This window comes from Engraulis encrasicolus, chromosome 17 (genome assembly GCF_034702125.1).
Source record: "Engraulis encrasicolus isolate BLACKSEA-1 chromosome 17, IST_EnEncr_1.0, whole genome shotgun sequence".
NCBI classification, from domain to species: Eukaryota; Metazoa; Chordata; class Actinopteri; order Clupeiformes; family Engraulidae; genus Engraulis; species Engraulis encrasicolus.
In genome coordinates, this window is record NC_085873.1 from 39,308,543 (window position 1) to 39,329,153 (window position 20,611).

At 45.0% G+C, this 20,611-nt stretch overlaps 1 protein-coding gene across 1 annotated transcript in view; it reads right to left on the bottom strand.

The window, feature by feature from the left end:
* Positions 1 to 20,611, bottom strand: part of pth3r (parathyroid hormone 3 receptor) — a 49,980-nt gene that overhangs the window by 25,021 nt on the left and 4,348 nt on the right. The window contains 2 exon segments of the mRNA XM_063220970.1: positions 186 to 296; positions 12,269 to 12,374. Coding sequence (XP_063077040.1) covers positions 186 to 296; positions 12,269 to 12,374 — 217 coding nt within the window.

Here is a 20,611-nt window from a genome sequence, read left to right on the forward strand (position 1 = left end):
TTCTAAAAACATGTGAAAGCCTGTTAAAAAGAAAATAAGAGAGAGAGAGCAAGAGAGAGAGAGAGAGAGAGAGAGAGAGAGAGAGAGAGAGAGAGAGAGAGAGAGAGAGATTCTTTAAGAGAGACTGGGTGACAGAACACACATACACACACAGATATGTATATACACACATACACACGTCTCACCTCTGTGGTTGAAATCGTAGATGTAGTCGGGGCACACGACAGAGACCAGCTGTCCCGGTCTCCCTCGAGGCCAGCAGATGATGCCATCCCACTCCGGCACACACTCACTCTCTGGAGACACACACACACACACACACACACACACACACACACACACACACACACACACACACACACACACACACACACACACACACACACACACACACACAAACATTGACATTATGGTAACACTTTATAATAATGTTCCTTAGTAAAGACTCAGTAAATAATTAACTAATGATGAATAAAACATTAACAAATGTTTTTATTATTAACTAAGTTTTATTAATGCTTTATAACATATCTACAAATGATATATGCAAGATTTTACACACCTTATAACAGAGTATTTTATTCATTTACAAGCAACTTGTAAATGTTTGATAAATATAAAATATTAACATAGCATTTCCTAGTCATTTACAAGCATTTGTTTACATTTCCTAGTCATTTACAAATGTTTGTTAATGTTTTGTTCATCAATAGTTAATTATTTATTAAGTCTTTATAATGCTTTTTTGCATCCATTATTCTAAAGTGTTACCGACATTATTATATAACACACTAGATATACAGTACATAGAGTGAACACAAACATAGGCTACTCAATTCTCAAATACAAATTCTGGATACATCTGGATACACATTCAAAATATACACACCTTCTGTCTGTCTGTCTGTCTGTCTGTCTGTCTGTCTGTCTGTCTGTCTGTCTGTCTGTCTGTCTGTCTCTCTGTCTCTCTCTCTCTCTTTCTCTTTCTTTCTCCCCTCTCTCTCTCCTCTCTCTCTCTCTCTCTCTCTCTCTCTCTTTCTCTTTCTCTCTCTCCTCTCTCTCTCCTCTCTCTCTCTCTCTCTCTCTCTCTCTCTCACAGAGGAGGACAACGGAAAGAAAGTAGCCTATCTCTTGGGTATATCCTGCTCTATATCAGCTAATAGCTAGAGTTCTGTTGCCGGGGCAACTCTAATGTCCAGGAAGCTCTGGGAGAGAGGCAGGAAGTAAGTGGTGTCTGCACGAGGCCTTTGAGAATCTCTCTCTCTCTCTCTCACACACACACACACACACACACACACACACACACACACACACACACACACACACACACACACACACACACACACACACACACACACACACACACAAGCAGTTTGAGATCAGTGTTCGAGTAGTCATAAGCAGGACATTTGTGCACAGCACACTTCTAAGTCTGACTCTCTGTGCCGTTCAAACAGGTTACACATTTGTTATTTATTTATTTCTTTATTCATTTCTTTATTTACGGGGAGTGCCTCCTGAGATGTGCCATCTCATTTTCAATAGAGTCCCCTTAAATCTTTTTAGATCAACCTACCCAACGATAAAAAGAATAGATTGTTTATAGACTATGGCCATTTCTCAATGTTCACCAAAGAGTATCCAATCACTGGGCGTGACTAATTAGGCTGACACAATCCGAAGGGCGCAGACTATAGCTAGAAATGGCCATTGTGTATCGCACTTGATGTTTGGCAACAGCCAGGCTGAGCTGGATGGATGGATTTCTGCTCTAACTACATCAACTGGCTGAGTAGCTAATTGAATTGACCTCACTGCTGCACAAAGACCCACAGGACCCACAAGGGCTACACGAAAGGAAAACAGAAGTAATGCCCTTGAATTCCTCAGAGACTAAGGCAATGAGCACAGTTGCAGGCATTTCAATATTCTGGGCTGCATTTCTTGAAAGTGTAGTTGTGAGCCAGTTAGAAACTTGGGTAATTGGGAAATTGTATAGCAAACAACAAAGTAGCTAACATAGTTAGCAACTATGGTTTTGAGAAATGCACCCCTGGTCTCAAATGGCATATTGTCAGTATTCAGTTTAAAAAGAGTTCCGAAATATTATGTGCGTGAAACCAAATACTGCCACCATTAACTCTGTGGCAAAGTATAGTGCATGCAAGGAACTTTCGGTAACACTTTATTTTAGGGATACATCTATTAGCATTAATACATACAATGTTAATGCATGCATAAGTAACTTGTAAGGCAGGTACTAAGCAAACGCTAAGGCCTACTAGGTCCTTACTAAGATTAAATTGGTAATGTCAATGGTAAGTTACTTATACAGGCACATTGTATGTATTAATGCTAATAGATGTATCCCTAAAATAAAGTGTTACCGAACTTTCCAATTTCATTGAATGGTGACCATGTGCGGTTTGCTAAACGCTTTATTAATTCCAAATGTGGCCCTGTTTTGGGAAAATTCTGATGCTGACATCGGCTTTGCACGTGTACAGAGAATATTCTAGTATTCTACTCTGTCATGCCCCGACCTGCCATGCCCCAACCTGCCAGGAGATGTCGCCAGCTTGCATCAGTCCCTGGCAATCGGCCTGGGAAACCCCAGCCGTCCATGCTGGCTCCTGCCCCTGCCAAGCACCCTGGGAGACCCCGTGGCAGGTGATCAGGGGTATCACCTGCAGCTCATCAAACTCTTCCAGTCCATTGTGAAATCTCCATTTAAGTCCTTGTCATTTGCTCTCCGTTGCTCGGTCATGAACATTCCTTGCAGACACTCTGAACCCTGCTGCTCTGCCTCTGAGAATTCCTGCCTTGAACTTTGCTGAGAAAAAACCACAGTGGTCGTAAGATTACCCCTTTTTGTTTGTTTGGACTTTGAAAGACTTTTATGTTTTGTTTTCTAAGAAGAAGAAGAAGAAAAGAAATGAGAATCTTTACGTCAGTGGTCGTAAGATTACCCCTTTTTGTTTGTTTGGACTTTGAAAGACTTTTATGTTTTGTTTTCTAAGAGGAAGAAAAGAAAAGAGAATCTTTACGTTACTTACCTTCATCCTGTGTTTGCTCTAATGACCTGAAAAGAAGATTTCTAAGTTGCCTTAATACTCACCTGTGTAACCCTGTGGAATTGAATAAAACCCTCTGATTGAACTTGATCTCTCTGTCTCCTGCGTTAGTGCTCTGGCTAAAGTGTAACAGCATGACCGAGCCAAGAATGAGCACTGCGGAGACTGAAGATCTTCGATCAGTAGTGAGCAGAATGGGAGATGCCTACGGTGAACAAGAGAGACGCGTCCAAAAGATGGCACAAACCATGGACCGAATGAACACCGCTCTCCAATCCCTCACTCAAGCGGTGGCCAGGATCAACATCACACCGCCAACCCCAGCTCCAGCCACAGTAACCTCACCTTCACCAGTCCCTGCAGCCACAGGCCCGCGCCCAGATGTACCCCTCACCTCAGAGGTTTGATGGAGACCCTGATGCCTGCCGCGGATTCCTAACTCAATGCGCCTTGTCCTTCCAACTACACCCCAGCAGTTTCCCCAGCGAAGAGTCGAAGGTGGCATACATCACTACACTGATGTCAAGCAAGGCGTTGGTGTGGGCAACAGCGCTCTGGGAGAAAGACTTGGCCACAACGCATTTGAATTCATGGACCAAGCCCAAGCAGTCTTTGGGCACGCCACCAACCAACGAGAATTAGCCAAGTGTCCCCTTCAGCTGAAGCAAGGCAAGCGGTCTGCTGCAGAGTATGCCATCGAGTTCCGCACCTTGGCTACAGAAGCTGGCTGGGAGGGAGATTGCCTGATGGCCACCTTTTACCATGGGCTTCAAGACAACCTGAAAGACGCTCTTGTCAACCGAGAGTGGGGGCGTAACGTGGAAGAGTTGATTGCTCTCACCTCTGAGTTAGACCTGCGAGCTCGGGAGCGCAGACGAGAACGCACCTCCGGTTTCCAGTTTTCTGTAGCCCCCCAAACAAATCCATCGAGAAACCAGCCCCTTTGCAGAGATGCAGAGGAGCCCATGCAGCTGGGACGGTCTCGGATCTCCCAAGAAGAAAAGGACAGAAGAAGACGAGAGAACCTATGCTTGTACTGTGGAGAGGCCGGTCACTTCCGTGACAAATGCCCCGAGCTTTCGGGAAAAGGCAAAGCTCACTAGGACAGCGAGGACCTCTAGTGAGCAGAGCAGCAAGGTCCTCTCACCCCACCTCACGGTTGCAGCTCCCAGTAACGCTTGAGTGGGAGAACCAACCCAATGGCAACACATCGGTCCAAGCACTGGTAGATTCGGGGGCTGAAGAAAACCTAATGGACATTACCCTGGCCAAACAACTCAAAGTGCCCATTGAGGTGAGTCCCTCTTCATACTCCATTCAGGCTCTAGATGGCCGACCCTTAGGGTCAGGTAAAATTGAATATGTTACCAAGCCGATAACAATGAGAGTGGATAATCATGTAGAGTCCTGTAGGTTTTTTCTGATTTCATCACCTAAGGAAACTGTAGTGTTGGGTTACCCCTGGCTTAGAGCCCACAACCCACAGTTTGACTGGAGAAAAGGAACATTGTTATCTTGGAGTCCTGCATGTTCTAAGGAATGCAAAAGTAAAGGCCTTGAACCCCATGGTGCATATGGAGCTACTGTTGAATGTATCTCAAGAACAACTTCAAAATTGCCAGAGGTAGACCTCACACTTGTTCCCCAACAATATCATGATCTTGCCAATGTTTTCTCTAAGACTAAAGCTTGTACTCTCCCCCCACATAGGCCTTATGATATGGCTATTGACCTCCTTCCAGGAACCATGCCTCCTAGAGGCAGACTCTACCCACTGTCCGTGCCTGAGACCAAAGCGATGGAGGACTACATCCAGGAATGTCTCAGTAATGGTTTGATACGCCCGTCCACATCCCCTGCATCAGCAGGATTTTTCTTTGTGTCCAAGAAAGATGGTGGCCTACGTCCTTGGCAGTCATGGGTGAGCGGTTAGGGCGTCAGACTTGCATCCCCGAGGTTGCCGGTTCGACTCCCGACCCGCCAGGTCGGTGGGGGGAGTAATCAACCAGTGCTCTCCCCCATCCTCCTCCATGACTGAGGTACCCTGAGCATGGTACCGTCCCACCGCACTGCTCCCCATGGGGCGCCACTGAGGGCTGCCCCCTTGCACGGGTGAGGCATAAATGCAATTTCGTTGTGTGCAGTGTGCAGTGTTCACTTGTGTGCTGTGGAGTGCTGTGTCACAATGACAATGGGAGTTGGAGTTTCCCAATGGGCTTTCACTTGTATTGATTACAGAGGCCTGAATCAAATCACAGTCAAAAATAAGTACCCTCTACCCCTAATGTCCACTGCTTTTGACCTACTCAAGGGAGCGAAGATCTTCTCCAAGCTGGACCTGCGAAATGCGTACCATCTGGTCCGCATCAGAAGAGGAGATGAGTGGAAGACGGGCTTTAGTACTCCCAGCGGCCACTATGAATACAAGGTCATGCCTTTCGGTATGTCTAACTGCCCTTCCGTTTTTCAGGCCCTCGTGAACGATGTGCTGAGAGAATTGATCAACAGATGCGTCTTTGTGTTTTTGGATGATATACTCATATTCTCTGAAGACTTTGAATCCCATGTTCTGCAGGTCCGCCAAGTGCTCAAACTTCTGCTGGAGAACCATCTCTATGTCAAGTTGGAAAAAAGCCAGTTTCATGTTACTGACACATCCTTCCTGGGTTTCAAAATCTCTCCGGTAGGAGTCTCCATGGATCCTGTAAAGGTGCAAGCTGTACTTGACTGGCCTGAGCCTACATCGCTGAAACAGGTACAGCGTTTTCTTGGCTTCTCTAACTTCTATAGACGTTTCATCCGAAATTTCAGCAGCATCGCAGCACCCATCACAGCTCTCACCCGGGGCCGATCCTCCAAAATCAAATGGACAACTGAAGCACAGACAGCCTTTGACACCCTGAAAAGGCACTTCACCACTGCACCAATCCTACGACACCCGAACACTGCTCTTCCCTTTGTGGTCGAAGTGGACGCCTCCAGTACTGGAGTAGGGGCAATCCTGTCTCAAAGATCTCTCCAGGACGATAAGGTCCATCCGTGTGCCTTCTACTCCAAGAAACTGACGCCCACCGAGCAAAGGTATGACGCAGGAGACCGGGAGTTACTAGCCATCAAGCTCGCATTGGAAGAATGGAGGCATTGGCTAGAGGGGGCTACTCACCAGTTCCAAGTCTTAAAGTGGTAGTTCGCTATTTTAGACATTAAGCCCTGTTTGTGTGACTTCTGGGGTGAAGAAGAGATGTTCTCATCACAATTTTGACATTTGGTGCTGAACGGAGCATTTGGGTATCCAAGACTGCAGCCCCCCCCACCTTTACATTGACTCCAATAGAGCACTCAAGCAATCGATTATAAAATGGCATTAAACTTTTGTTTGAGAAGACATGGAACTCACCGTGTGGTCAGTGGTAGACAGCGATAAATTGACCCGAAAATTGCAGCGAAATATGCCTTCTAAGTTGTTGTTTAGCATTTGGCGGACCTATTTTTCCCCAGACGCCGTTGAATAGCAGTAGACATCCAGCCAGTAGGTAGCGATAGTGTGTTGTTTATGTAGACATCAAGGAGCGAGGTAGAACGGCTATCTTTGAGCGGGACTGGCTACAAAAACTACAGCTTGCATACAAACCATAGATAGTAACGTAAACAAACGCACCCCCATTTCCGGTCGCGCGGAGTAATACTTGTCAAACCAATACAATCAATGAAGACGGACAATAATGAATATATCTTCTCTGGAAGCGTATTTCGCGGTGATTTTCGAGCCAACGTATCGCTGCCCACCTCTGACCACTCGGTGAGTTTCATGTCTCTGCAAACGAAAGTTTAATGCCATTTTATGATCGATTGCTTGAGTGCTTCATTGGAGTCAATGTAAAGGTGGGGGGGCTGCAGTCTTGAATACCCAAATGCTCCGTTCAGCACCAAATGTCAAAATTGTGATGAGAACATCTCTACTTCACCCCAGAAGTCACACAAACAGGGCTTAATGTCTAAAATAGCGAACTACCACTTTAACTGATCATAAAAACTTACAATATCTGAAGGAAGCTAAGTAACTTAACCCCCGTCAGGCACGCTGGGCACTGTTTTTTAACCGCTTTGATTTTATACTTACCTACAGACCAGGTTCAAAGAACACCAAAGCAGACGCCCTCTCCCGTCAACACGACTGCAATGAAGAGACCCCTCTCCCAGAGAACATCATACCCCAGAGCCGAGTGATTGGGCAAGTGCGCCTTGCTTTGGAAGACTCCATCCTCCGGGCTCAGAGGACGGAACCAGACCCAGGAGATGGGCCATCAGGATGCATGTATGTACCTTCATCAATGCGCTCTGAGGTATTGAAATGGGGTCACAACGAACACTGGGTTGGGCACCCAGGGGAACAGCGAACGTTAGACTTCCTCAGCCGTCGTTTTTGGTGGCCTGATATGGCTAGACAGGTTATTGAATATGTTAAGGCCTGCACTATATGCATTACTCAAAAGTCTTCACACCAGGCCCCAGCAGGACTGCTCCGCCCACTCCCAATTCCCAGTCGCCCATGGTCGCATCTATCGATGGACTTCATCACAGGGCTGCCAGAGTCTGAAGGAAACACAGTGATTCTTGTAATTGTTGATCGTTTCACTAAAGCATCTCACTTTGTTCCTCTCCCCAAGCTACCCACAGCCAAAGAGACAGCCGAAGTCGTCCTGAAGGAGGTGGTCCGGTACCATGGTGTTCCAGCCGATGTGGTATCCGACCGGGGCCCACAGTTTGTGTCCAGGTATTGGAAAGCATTCTGGTCTCTCTTTAATACAACTGTCAGTCTCTCTTCAGGGTTTCACCCCCAGTCTAATGGACAGACAGAGAGGATCAATCAGGAACTGGAAAAATACCTGCGCTGTGTGATCTCTGAGAACCCAAAGTCCTGGAGTAAGATGCTTCTCTGGGCAGAGATTGCCCATAACCAACTGACTTCCACCTCTACCGGTATGTGCCCATTTGAAACACAATATGGTTACTTACCCCCATTCTTTCCTTCTGAGCAGCCCAAAGTCAATGTCCCATCTGCTGAAGCTGTGGTGGCTAGATGTAAGCGGGCCTGGAAACGGGCCCGGGCAGCCCTGAAGCGCTCCTCGATGCGCGCCCAGCGTCTGGCCAACCGCAAGAGAAGACCAAACCCATCCTTCAGGACGGGCCAGAGGGTCTGGCTGTGCACACGAGACCTTCCTCTGCGTGTTCAGTCCAAAAAGTTCAAACCACGCTTCATTGGCCCATTCCGAGTAGTCCGGCGCATAAACCCAGTGGCCTACCAGCTTGCTTTGCCCAGGTCCCTAAGGGTGAGTCCAGTTTTCCATGTCTCTCTGCTGAAACCTGTTTTAACGTCTCCTATGTCTCCTCCTGCTCCCCCACCCCCGCCTCCCCGTCTTCTGGCAGATGGTCCTGTGTACACGGTCAAGCGCCTCCTGGACTCTCGACGGGATTGGCAGAGGGGTGCAGTTCCTGGTCGATTGGCTTGGCTATGGTCCGGAGGAGCGCTGCTGGGTGCCGTCACGCCACATTGTGGACAAGTCCCTCATCCGTGACTTCCGCCGGGACCATCCTGTGGCTCCTGGACCGTCGGGTGACGGTCGTAGAGGAGGGGGTACTGTCATGCCCCGACCTGCCATGCCCCAACCTGCCAGGAGATGTCGCCAGCTTGCATCAGTCCCTGGCAATCGGCCTGGGAAACCCCAGCCGTCCATGCTGGCTCCTGCCCCTGCCAAGCACCCTGGGAGACCCCGTGGCAGGTGATCAGGGGTATCACCTGCAGCTCATCAAACTCTTCCAGTCCATTGTGAAATCTCCATTTAAGTCCTTGTCATTTGCTCTCCGTTGCTCGGTCATGAACATTCCTTGCAGACACTCTGAACCCTGCTGCTCTGCCTCTGAGAATTCCTGCCTTGAACTTTGCTGAGAAAAAAAACACAGTGGTCGTAAGATTACCCCTTTTTGTTTGTTTGGACTTTGAAAGACTTTTATGTTTTGTTTTCTAAGAAGAAGAAGAAGAAAAGAAATGAGAATCTTTACGTCAGTGGTCGTAAGATTACCCCTTTTTGTTTGTTTGGACTTTGAAAGACTTTTATGTTTTGTTTTCTAAGAGGAAGAAAAGAAAAGAGAATCTTTACGTTACTTACCTTCATCCTGTGTTTGCTCTAATGACCTGAAAAGAAGATTTCTAAGTTGCCTTAATACTCACCTGTGTAACCCTGTGGAATTGAATAAAACCCTCTGATTGAACTTGATCTCTCTGTCTCCTGCGTTAGTGCTCTGGCTAAAGTGTAACACTCTGAATACTTACAATATTGCGTTTGAAATCAGAATACTCTGGGCATGTAACTGTACTCAACATAACACGTGGAGAGTTAACAGCTACAATGTGGGGAAGCTGTCCTTATGCAGGCATACTAGTGGTGCCCTCACGATCCGATTCGATCACGATTCTGGAGGTAGCGATTCGATTCGATTCGATTCTATGCGATCCGATCCGATCCAATTCTACAATGCATTGCAATGCATTACATTTCTACTGAAAGCCAAGCAAATGTTTAATCAGTCATGATGAGGCAATACAAGTAGTCAGATACTGAGCAACAATTTATTGGCTGTTTTCTGTATCAGTCTGTATCAGTCTTGCAATTTTTTGAAGTGCTTTTATTTAATTTAACATATATTTGCTCCCGAAATATCCATGGAAGTAATTGAAACTTAAAAAAATTGCCGGATCGATTCTGGAACTTGCCAGATCGATTCTGGATCGTCCATTCCCCACATTGGATTGCATCGCCGAATCGATCATTGTTGACACCACTAAGGCATATAACACACAAATGCACACATACTGTATGTACATGCATATAGTACACACTTAGTACACACTAAGTGTACACTGAGTACACACTTAGTACATGTGCCTGCACACACATCTCAAACACTACACTCCCTTTCAGGAGCTGGAGAATCCATGTCACTGTTTGTGTAGTAATGGACAACTCATGTTCAGAGAGCTAGGCCTAACTAATGCACACTTCAGTACACACACACACGTACAAACACACACATAAACACGCGCGCACACACACGCGTGCGCGCGCACGCACGCACGCATGGATGCACTCATGGATGCATGCACGCAGGCACGCACGCACGCACATACAGACATAGACACACACACACATACACACACGCGCACGAGCACGCACATACACACACACACACACATACGCTCCAAGACAATGCGTCATGATTATTTAATAATCCAGACTAAAACGTTCTTGATGTTTTTGGAAGATTAAAGCACAGTTATACCACTGGGGTCCACTGAGGGAAGGTTGGTGGTTGGACCATGCTAAGTTTAAGAGTCCCAAAGGTCACCATGGGAACAAAATGTCTCATGTGCCCTCCTCGCCAATAACATATTTATGAAATCGTTGCCAAGTAAAAGACGCCTTTTTGTCCACTACATGGATTTCTCATCTTCATCTAATTTATGATGCTGGGACAAGGGAATAAGTTAATTATCGGTACTGTACTGTTCTCACTAAGGTGTGGCAACCCAGCTAGACAGTGAGCTAAACTGTCTCCTTTATTCATGATGCAAAGACTTAATTGAAAATTCTTCACATGTAGAATCCAAGAAGAAGGCACCGGTACTCTCATATTACCGCACAAATACACTAAGCGCGACATGAGCGATAACAGCCACAGAAGCAATTTACTTTGTATTGAGTCGCTAGCAAGAGAAGAGGCAAAAGCAATTCAGGTGACTAGGAGCGATTTGAGTGACGTAGGCGACAGTTTGTAGATGGCCTTGAGTGAATATATTGTGTATATTGGAGTGCATATGAATAGATGTGTGTATATGTATTGTATGTGGATGTCTGAGGATGTTTATGTGTCTATGTGTGAAAATGGTGTCTATATGTATAGCAAATGAGATGTGTACTACAAGATCTAACCTGATGGAACTGAACAGTCTGATGTGAAAACAAATATCCCTATGGGACAATAAAGAATCTAATCTAATCTAATTTAATATTATGCAAATGAGCTACGATGCGCTTCGCCAGCAGCCGCCACAGCCAATTGGAATGTCGGAATGCTATCATTCTGCTTGTTAGGGACTGCCATTTCCATCGCTCAGATTGCTATTGCTGCACACTCCAGCGATTTTCTGCAACCGTATCTCGGTCATTTCGTGAAGTTTTCACGAAAAAAATGGGGAAATTAACTTTAACTTTGTGGTGCATTCACGTTATTGCCCGTTTTTCGTGGTTGGGCAACGCTTCCGCTGCCTATTCATTTGAATTGCCCGACTGCTGCCTAGCGACCCACGAGTTTGACGCCCTTTCGGTACCGTCACATGGTAATCAAACATTTCAAACAAGCAATTTAGGGTTAGGGTTAGGGTTAGGGTTAGGTTTAGGGTTAGGGTTAGGGTTAAGGTTAGATTTAGGATTAAGGTTAGGGTTAGGTTTAGGTTTAGGGTCGTATGACATAAGGCGTAAGTACCGAAAGGGCTTCGAATTAGTGAGTCCCGAGTGTATCAGCAGTGTTCTGTCAGCACCCCCTCCCCGCCCCTGCAGACGCTTGGATAACCATAGCAACAACATGAGCTGAAAATACAGACCACGAGTTACTAGGCAGCAGTCGGGCAATTCAAATGAATAGGCAGCGGAAGCGTTGCCCAACCACGAAAAACGGGCAATAACGTGAATGCACCACGAAGTTTAAAGTTAATTTCCCCATTTTTTTTTTGGGAAAACTTCACGATATAACTGAGATAGAGCTCTTCTCTGCCACTTAATCTCGTCGCCACCGGTGTATTCGCCCAGTTACAAGGCTTCCATTGCTATAGTGAACTTGTAACCAGCCCCATAGAGTGCACCATAGAACGCTTCACTATTGGTTAAAAGTGTTACCAGCATGTTAGAACTATATTTATTTATTTTTTGGTTTGATCATTGTCAATCTGGTACATAGTAAGAAAAATGGAGTGTCAAGGTTTCAGCGTATACTTATATAAATACAGATAATTATTTACAACACTGGGAAGAGTCAAACATTGAGTCAGAAGTCATGGTGAAATTCTGCAGAATAATTTCCATATAGCGGTATACTCATATACAGTAGTATACTATACTCATATTGATCTGTACACTTACCCTTGACAGAGTTTAGCTGCGCCCGGATGCCTCGCTCACACTTCACCTTTGCACCAATCAGAAGGTAGATCTGCTCATTCTTAGTGATGACGTCATCAGAGTCGATCTGCCAATGGAATAATAGAATAACAACAATAAGGCTGTGTGAAACACTCTGTGATATACTGTAATGACTGCATGAGGAAGATAAAAGAGTAGTGATTCATGACAAAACAAAACATGTTGTTCCAACATTTCAGAAAAGACTTTTGATAATGGGCAGCTTTATAATCACAGGCAGGGCCGCCGACAGGGGGGGCAAAGGGGTATTTTGTCCTGAGCCCAGGGAGATAGGGGGCCCATAATTGGGTGCCCTTTCCATTATATGTACAGTGTTGGGTAGGGGGGCCCTTTTAGGGGACTGTCCGGGCCCAGCAAAAAACGTCAGCGGTCCAGATCAGAGGAGAAGATGAAGGCAGGGCTGAGGTTGTACTATTGAGTACTTGTACAAATTTGTTAAAAGGGATGTGGAAGGTGTTTTGATTAATCTCCAAAGGCGGTAGCCAACCAGAGGAAAAGAGGCTAATGGCAGAGGTGGGGCAAATACATGGCAAGGTTAGAGCCAGTGGATGTGCTATTTGATTGGTCTTTAAAGCCACTGCCGAGCAAAAACAGCCCAAAGCAGTGTTTTTCAACCTTGGGGTCGACTCAGCACACCATTGTGGGGTTGTCTGGAATTCTAACGGAGTCCCCTGAAATGTCAAGGTTTAAAAAAAGAATAATGATACTGATGTACACTGCACCTTGAGGTCTTTTGTTTACTTTTTTTTGCTACTTTTAATGCATTGTCCTCTTCTTTACTCTTTGAAGGACAATACTATCAGTGTTGCAACTGTACACTGTGCCTTACCCTGTTTTTGTTTAAATTGCTCCTTGTAAGTCGCTTTGAACAAAGGCATCTGCTAAATACCAATGTAATGTAATGAATACTGATAAATATGAAACACAACATACAATCTTAGACTTTCAGAAATATCTTTTGGATTAATAACCTACAGGTAGCTTTTTTTATTGTGGAAAAAGAGTCAAAATGGCGTCCCAGACCAACAAAAGGTTAGGAACCACTGGCCCAAAGGAAAAGGTTGTGGAGGTGGGGCAAATATACAACAGGCTTCCTGATTGGCTATAGAGCTGCTGCGGAGGGCATTTTGATTGGTCTTCAAAGCTGCCGGCATGGCTGACCAGAGCAAGAGCAGTCCACAGAGGAGGCATGGGTTGGCTATGTTGTGGACTATTGTCGTGAAATAGTTGCACTCGGGTGTAGTATGTGGCGATCTGCCCCTAACCTTCAGTGTAGGGTGACACACACACACACACAGACACACACAGACACAGACACACACACAGACACAGACACAGACACACACACAGACACAGACACAGACACACACACACACACACACACACACACACACACACACACACACACACACACACACACACACACACACACAGATAAAACACATATGCACACGCACACACGCACACACACACAACCCAATTCTGGGCGCCCATCTCCCTGGGCCCGGGACAACATACCCTTTTGTTCCCCCCTGTCGGCGGGCCTGCACATAGTATACAGTGCAGTATGTACAATTCCTATGCAATTCCTGTGTGTGTGTGTGTGTGTGTGTGTGTGTGTGTGTGTGTGTGTGTGTGTGTGTGTGTGTGTGTGTGTGTGTGTGTGTGTGTGTTTGTGTGTGTGTGTTTGTGTGCGCGTGCGCGCGCCCGTGTGTGTGTACAATGTGAGTAATTGACTGTGCGATTCATTCATTACTTCCAACGCCAGTGGCAACCACATAAAAGTAGCTAGGGGGATTCACACATACATAAGCATCTCTGTTCTCAAAGGTGAAAGAGTCACTAATAACAATGTTGACAAGTCTCTATGTCTATGTTCGGAGGTGCATCTTGTTGTCACCAGGGCCCTGGGGGTCCCCCAAGCCAGTTCATCATGGGGTTGTTTACTTTATGTCTTCATGGCCTTGCCCCAGGACAGACTCCTGACATGATGTTTAGTTTAGTTTAGTTTGTGTGTGTGTGTGTTTGTGTGTGTGTGTGTACTCGTTATTTACTCTTAAAAAAAAAATAAAAAAAATAAAAAAAAAAACGAACCCCTCTTTGCAACTGCACTTGTTGTTCTGTATATCTCCTGTGCACTTTGTATTTGCTTGTGATGTTGGATTGATTATGTCCTCTTTTGAAAGTCTCTTTGGTTATAAAGCGTCTGCCAAATGCAATATAATGTAATGTAATGTAATGTGCTCTGTAATAGGGCTGCACGATATTAGAAAAATATGCGATACACGATAACATGACTGTATATCGCGATATCTAATATATACATACATTTTCCCTACTTGCCATTCTACACTTTATCATGTATGAAACAACTGAGAGCAATCTTTTATTTCCAACCTTATTTTTATTCGGAAAAAAACATAGCTAATATAGGCTACAGCATCAACTTAAAATGTCAACCTTTTTAATACCTTTTTCAACCTTTTCACCAAATTGGCTGTTATTGAAAAAAAAAAATAGGTACCACAATATCGCAAGCCGTGATATCGCGATATCAATACATTTTCAATATACTGTATCGTGCAGCCCTAGTCTGTAACATGTTATGATGGTGGTGAAAACGAAATTGACCTTTGGGGGCAATAAAGGCTATCTACAGTATCTATTATGAACAACAAACAGCTCACTCTTTACACTGGCGTAACGGTTACGTGTTTTGGGATGGTCATTCCTCTGAATGTGTGCTTGGGGCCCCAACTGGCATATCAATGTTAAGAGGTGCATCTTGTTGTCACCAGGTTCTGTCAGCAGGGCAGGCAGCCTCTTGGGGGCCCCCAAGCCAGTTGATTATGAAACAACAGCATCGTCATTCCTTTGCATAGTCATTCCTTTAAAGGGACACTGTGCAGGAAATGGTCAAAAAACTTACTGCAACTATGCTGCTCATTGAAACTGGGCTGCCTATTGCCAAATTTGATCTTTACATGAAAGTTTACTAAGTAATAAACACATATTTCCTAGTATGTTCCAAGTAGAGTCATTTTTGCAGCTAAAAATGGCTATTTTTGGAAATTCAAAATGGCGGACCATGGAGAAGATCCCTCTTTTCATGTATGAAAAGTGCAATTTTTCCAGATATAATGAATACTTAGAATTTGATGCTGGTGGTAAGTATTCATGAAAAAGGTAACATTAGTGAATGGGCAGCATGAATTCTGGAAATAAACAACTAAAAATCTCACACAGTGTACCTTTAAGAATGAAGCTTCAAAATGGTCACTTTTGACCGTAACTCAACCAGAGGGCCAGAATCGCCTCTGCCTACAAATAACTGTAAGTTGCCTTAGACAAAAGCGTCATCTAAGTGTTATGTAATGCAGCCATCACACACATACACATTCCCCTGTGCAAAACACACAGCCACTCCTCTTAACAAAATCCGATACCACAAACAGTAATCTTTGAAAAGCAAATGAAGTCGTTTGGTCTCACAACAACCAAGTCAATAAGGGTCCCCGCAATTTGCTTTTGTATTTGAATGAGTGATGGTAGTACACAGTTTTTGCTGACACACACAACCGCGCACAGACACACAGACACAGACACACACACACACACACACACACGCGCGCGCGCGCGCGCGCACACACGCACGAAAACACACACACACACACACACACACACACACACACACACACACACACACACACACACACACACACACACACACACACACACACACACACACACACACACACACACACACCACAAACTTCAACAAATCCACTCTACCCTCAACAACAACCCAGAGGTCATCAATAGCGAACCCATAATTTGCTATTGTACAGTACTTGTCAATAGTGGTCCCATAATTTGCTATTGTACATGTCAATAGCGGTCCCATAATTTGCTATTGTACTTGAATGAGTTAGTGGCCGGACATTGCGCTGACAAAGGGGATCAATTCCAAGCCTGACAGCACCAGGAAAGACTGAACACACACACACTCGCACGCACGCACACACGCATGTGCGCGTGCACACGCACACGCACACACTCACACTCACACTCACACTCACACTCGCGTACACAAACACATACACACGCACACTCACACTCGGACGTACACACACACACACACTCACATTCGCGTGCACACACACACACACACACACTCACATTCGCGTGCACACACACACACACACACACACACACACACACACACACACACACACACACACACACACACACACACACACACACACACACACACACACACACACAGGATCAATCCAGCAAGTGAAAGCATGAGGAGCAGTCTGCAGTTTCTGATTGGCCTTCCTGATCTACCATTTAGATGTCATCAGAGAGACAGCACCATTTCATGCCCCAGCGCTCACCACTGCTGCAGTGTGTGTGTGTGTGCGTGCGTGCGTGTGTGTGTGTGTGCGTGTGTGTGCTGCATGTCCATGCGTGTGGGTGTGTGTGCGCGCGTGTGTGTGTGTGTTTGTGTGTGCGTACGTGTGTGCGTGCAAGTGTTTAGTATATGCCTTAATGTGCTTTTGATATTGGCTACTTGATTGTACACGTACGTGTATATATACTGTATGTATGAGTGTCTATTTCGGGAGAAGGCTTATTTATGTGTGAGCTTGTCAGCGTGTTTGCTGGTAAACATGTTCTCACAGTGGGCTAGAAGAGTTGTGGAGTTGAATAGTGTTGTTATGCAATAGTCTTAGATGGAAAATCAACACATGACCCAATCTTCAGAGTCCGGCAATATACTCTGCTGTCTGTCACCTCAGACGGTATGCAATCATTTTCCTTTTATGTTATGTAATCACTACGGCTTAATGGTTAGAGGAGAGAGAGAGAGAGAGAGAGAGAGAGAGAGAGAGAGAGAGAGAGAGAGAGATTGAGTAAAGTTGATATTCATTCTGATGGTTTCACAGCTGATATAACATGGCATATCGTGATGATACACTGATACACTGAGGGCAGCCAAGGCTCAATGGATAGAGCGTTAATAAATTCAGAGGGTTGCAGGTTCAAATCCCACCCCAACTAGCACCTTCATCCATAGCTGAAGTGCCCTTGAGCAAGGCACCTAACTCCACCATGCTCCAGGGACTGTAACCAATACCCTGTACCTAAATAACTAAGTCGCTTTGTAATAAAGCGTCAGCTAAGCGTAATTAATGTAATGTTAACCTTACCTACGTCATCTGTCTACATTCAACAACTACACGCAGGGGGGTTCCCTTTCCTCACGCATCTCGATACCAGATGGCGGAAAGCGTCCATAGAAATGAACAGGGGCAATCCGTAACGCCGGTGTGCATGAAATACATAAAGTATGGCGTCATAATGGGGACAAAAGGTCCACGAGCGCCACGTACTGCACGTACTGCACCTCTCGTGCGTGAGACGGTGTTTGCGCGCGCGTGGCAGAATAAAATACCTTTTGTCCCCATTATGACGCCATAATAAAGGCCCCTGTTGAAAATAAAGGTTGGGTAACACTTTATATTATTATTAGCTACATTTTGTTCATACTAAATAAAATATCTACAAATAACATGTTCACGATTTCACAAATCTTTTAACAGAGTATTATGTAATGTAATCGACAATCAAAATACAGAGTCACTTCATATGCAATGCAGATTCTCTTCTCTGATTTTGCTACTTCAGTTCACAGTAGTGTGGCCCAGTGTGTGAGTGTGACCCAGTTTCACTAGAAGCATGACAGCACTCTGTGTACAAACTGAATGTTTGGCTAATCTCGCTTTTGACTCAAGCAGGGGTGTGCGTGTGTGAGTGAGTGCCGGTGTGCGCGTGGCCGCATGCGTGTGTGTGTGTGTGTGTGTGTGTGTGTGTGTGTGTGTGTGTGTGTGTGTGTGTGTGTGTGTGTGTGTGTGTGGTTAAACTTGTGCGTCTCTGAGGACTGAGGACGAGAAGGGGAAGAGAAGAGGGGATAACTGAGGTCAAGGGTCATGCTAGCTCTCTGTCACATTGTCCGTCAGTGCTCTGGCCTCTCACACACACACACACACACACACACACACACACACACACACACACACACACACACACACACACACACACACACACACACACACACACACACACACACACACACTTAGCTCTCTTGCTTTGCTCTCTTGTCATATTGTCGGCCTGTGCTCTGCTGGCCTGGTTTTCCCTTCACAATCTGAGGAATCTCACAGTTTGACTTTTCCCCCCAGCCAGCCAGCCAGCCACCCAGCTAGCCAGCCGTCGTCCAGTGCAAAGACACCTCTGACCCCAGACAAGACCTAGCCTGGTCCTGACCATCCCATAATACTACAGTGTTAATTTCGTCAACCATGACTATGACTAAAATATTTCGTCAATGCCCTTTTTTGATTTTCGTCATTTAGACTAAGACTAAGACGAAATTGGAAAGGCAATGACTAAAATATGACTAAGACTAAAATTGATTTTCGTCATTGTGACTAAGACTAAGACTAATTTTTAAAAAGCTGACGAAATTAACGCTGTATTAAATAAAATAAAGAAAAAGAGAACCAGTGTGTGAAGAAGTTTTATTCTGTACAGTGTGATATATGTTAAAAAGAGAAGCAGTGTGCGGAGAAGGTTTATTCTGTACAGTCAATGATATATGTTAAAAGTGTGTGGAGAAGTTCTGTTATGTACAGTGTTGACTAAAATGACGAAAATGACTAAAATTTGACTAAGACTAAAATTGATTTTCGTCATTTAGACTAAGACAAAGACTAAATTGGGAAGGCAATGACTAAAATATGACTAAGACTAAAATTGATTTTCGTCATTGTGACTTAGACTAAGACTAAATTTTAAAAAGCTGACAAAATTAACACTGTAATACTACCATTTCATTTCGTATTTATGGTCTGGCATTTGTTTGCTCTGAAGCGATTGTAGGAAGCAGGAAGTTTGCACTCAGTTATGGTTTGAAATTATTGGACACCTCTCACCCAATCGCTGGCAGTTACTCAACAACAACATAGCGCAGACCAATGGCTCTGGCGCAGATGTGTACGTCATTGTCACGAGCGTCCTCCCCCTTTCGCCCCCACGTGGGGGGCGTATTCGATTATTGGCTGTTTTCTGGGGGGGGGGCGTTGCGATCAAAATTCTACTGCTCCAGGCACTCCACAGAGAAGCACGGCCAGACTACAGTAGTGGAGCCAATCCTTTGGCGGAAGTACGTAGGATGGCTCGCGAGGCTAGACAAGACCCTCATCTACACACCTCTGCCATCTTCCTGGTTACCACCAGAACCTAATCACAAATGAGATAAGGAGACCTGCCTACTGTAAATCCCGGTAACGCTTTAGAATAAGGTTCTTCTAATAAGCGTTTATAGTCACTAGTGAGCAGGTAGTAATACCCTTACAAGTTCCCAATAACATGCTTATTAACTTTGTTAACATGCTTATTAACGTGTTAACATCTGATGAGTAACTTCATTTGAGTAAAAGCATGAAAATCGGTACACATGGTAGCCATCTTAACATTTTTGTTTTTTTCGCGACGCCTCCATATAAACGCTTATTAGAAGAACCTTATTCTAAAGCGTTACCTAAATCCCATTGGGGATGTGTTGTTTATTGGGTGTGACAAAAGTGTATCATTTGGCATACGTAGCCATAGCCAATTGTGTCAGTTCTTGTGTTTATTCAAACAAACTGCCGTCATCATCTTTCCACACCTCCCTGCTCTATCTAATTGGAGAGAGACAAGGACTATAACGTGGTGCACACTGTTTTTCCCTTCACAATCTGAGGAATCTCACAGCCCTCTTCCAGCCAGTGACCCAGCCAGTGTTGCCAGATTGGGCTGTTTCCCGCCCAATTGGGCTGCTTAGGATGGCCGTGTGCGGGTAAAAATGGCATTTAGCAGAAAAATCCGCCCAATTTTTGCCATAGAAATCAATAGAATTGGGCGGGATTTTGTGCTTCTAGGCGGGTTTTGAGCATTTTTTTTGGGCTGGAAATCATCAGCCTCATCTGGCAACCCTGGACCCAGCCAGCCAGCTAGCCGTCGCCCTGCAGCCCAGACAAGGCTCTGTTGTGGCCTCTGCCGCCATGGCCGTAACTACCATTGAGGACACAGAGGTCATGTCCTCTGTATTTCTTTCAGTAATGTAAAGTGTATCTATGATGAAAATCAATACATGATCAATAATGATAAATTCAGTCTGTATACGCCATCCCCATTTATCCTCAAGGCAATGATTAATGAAAAGAAACTTAA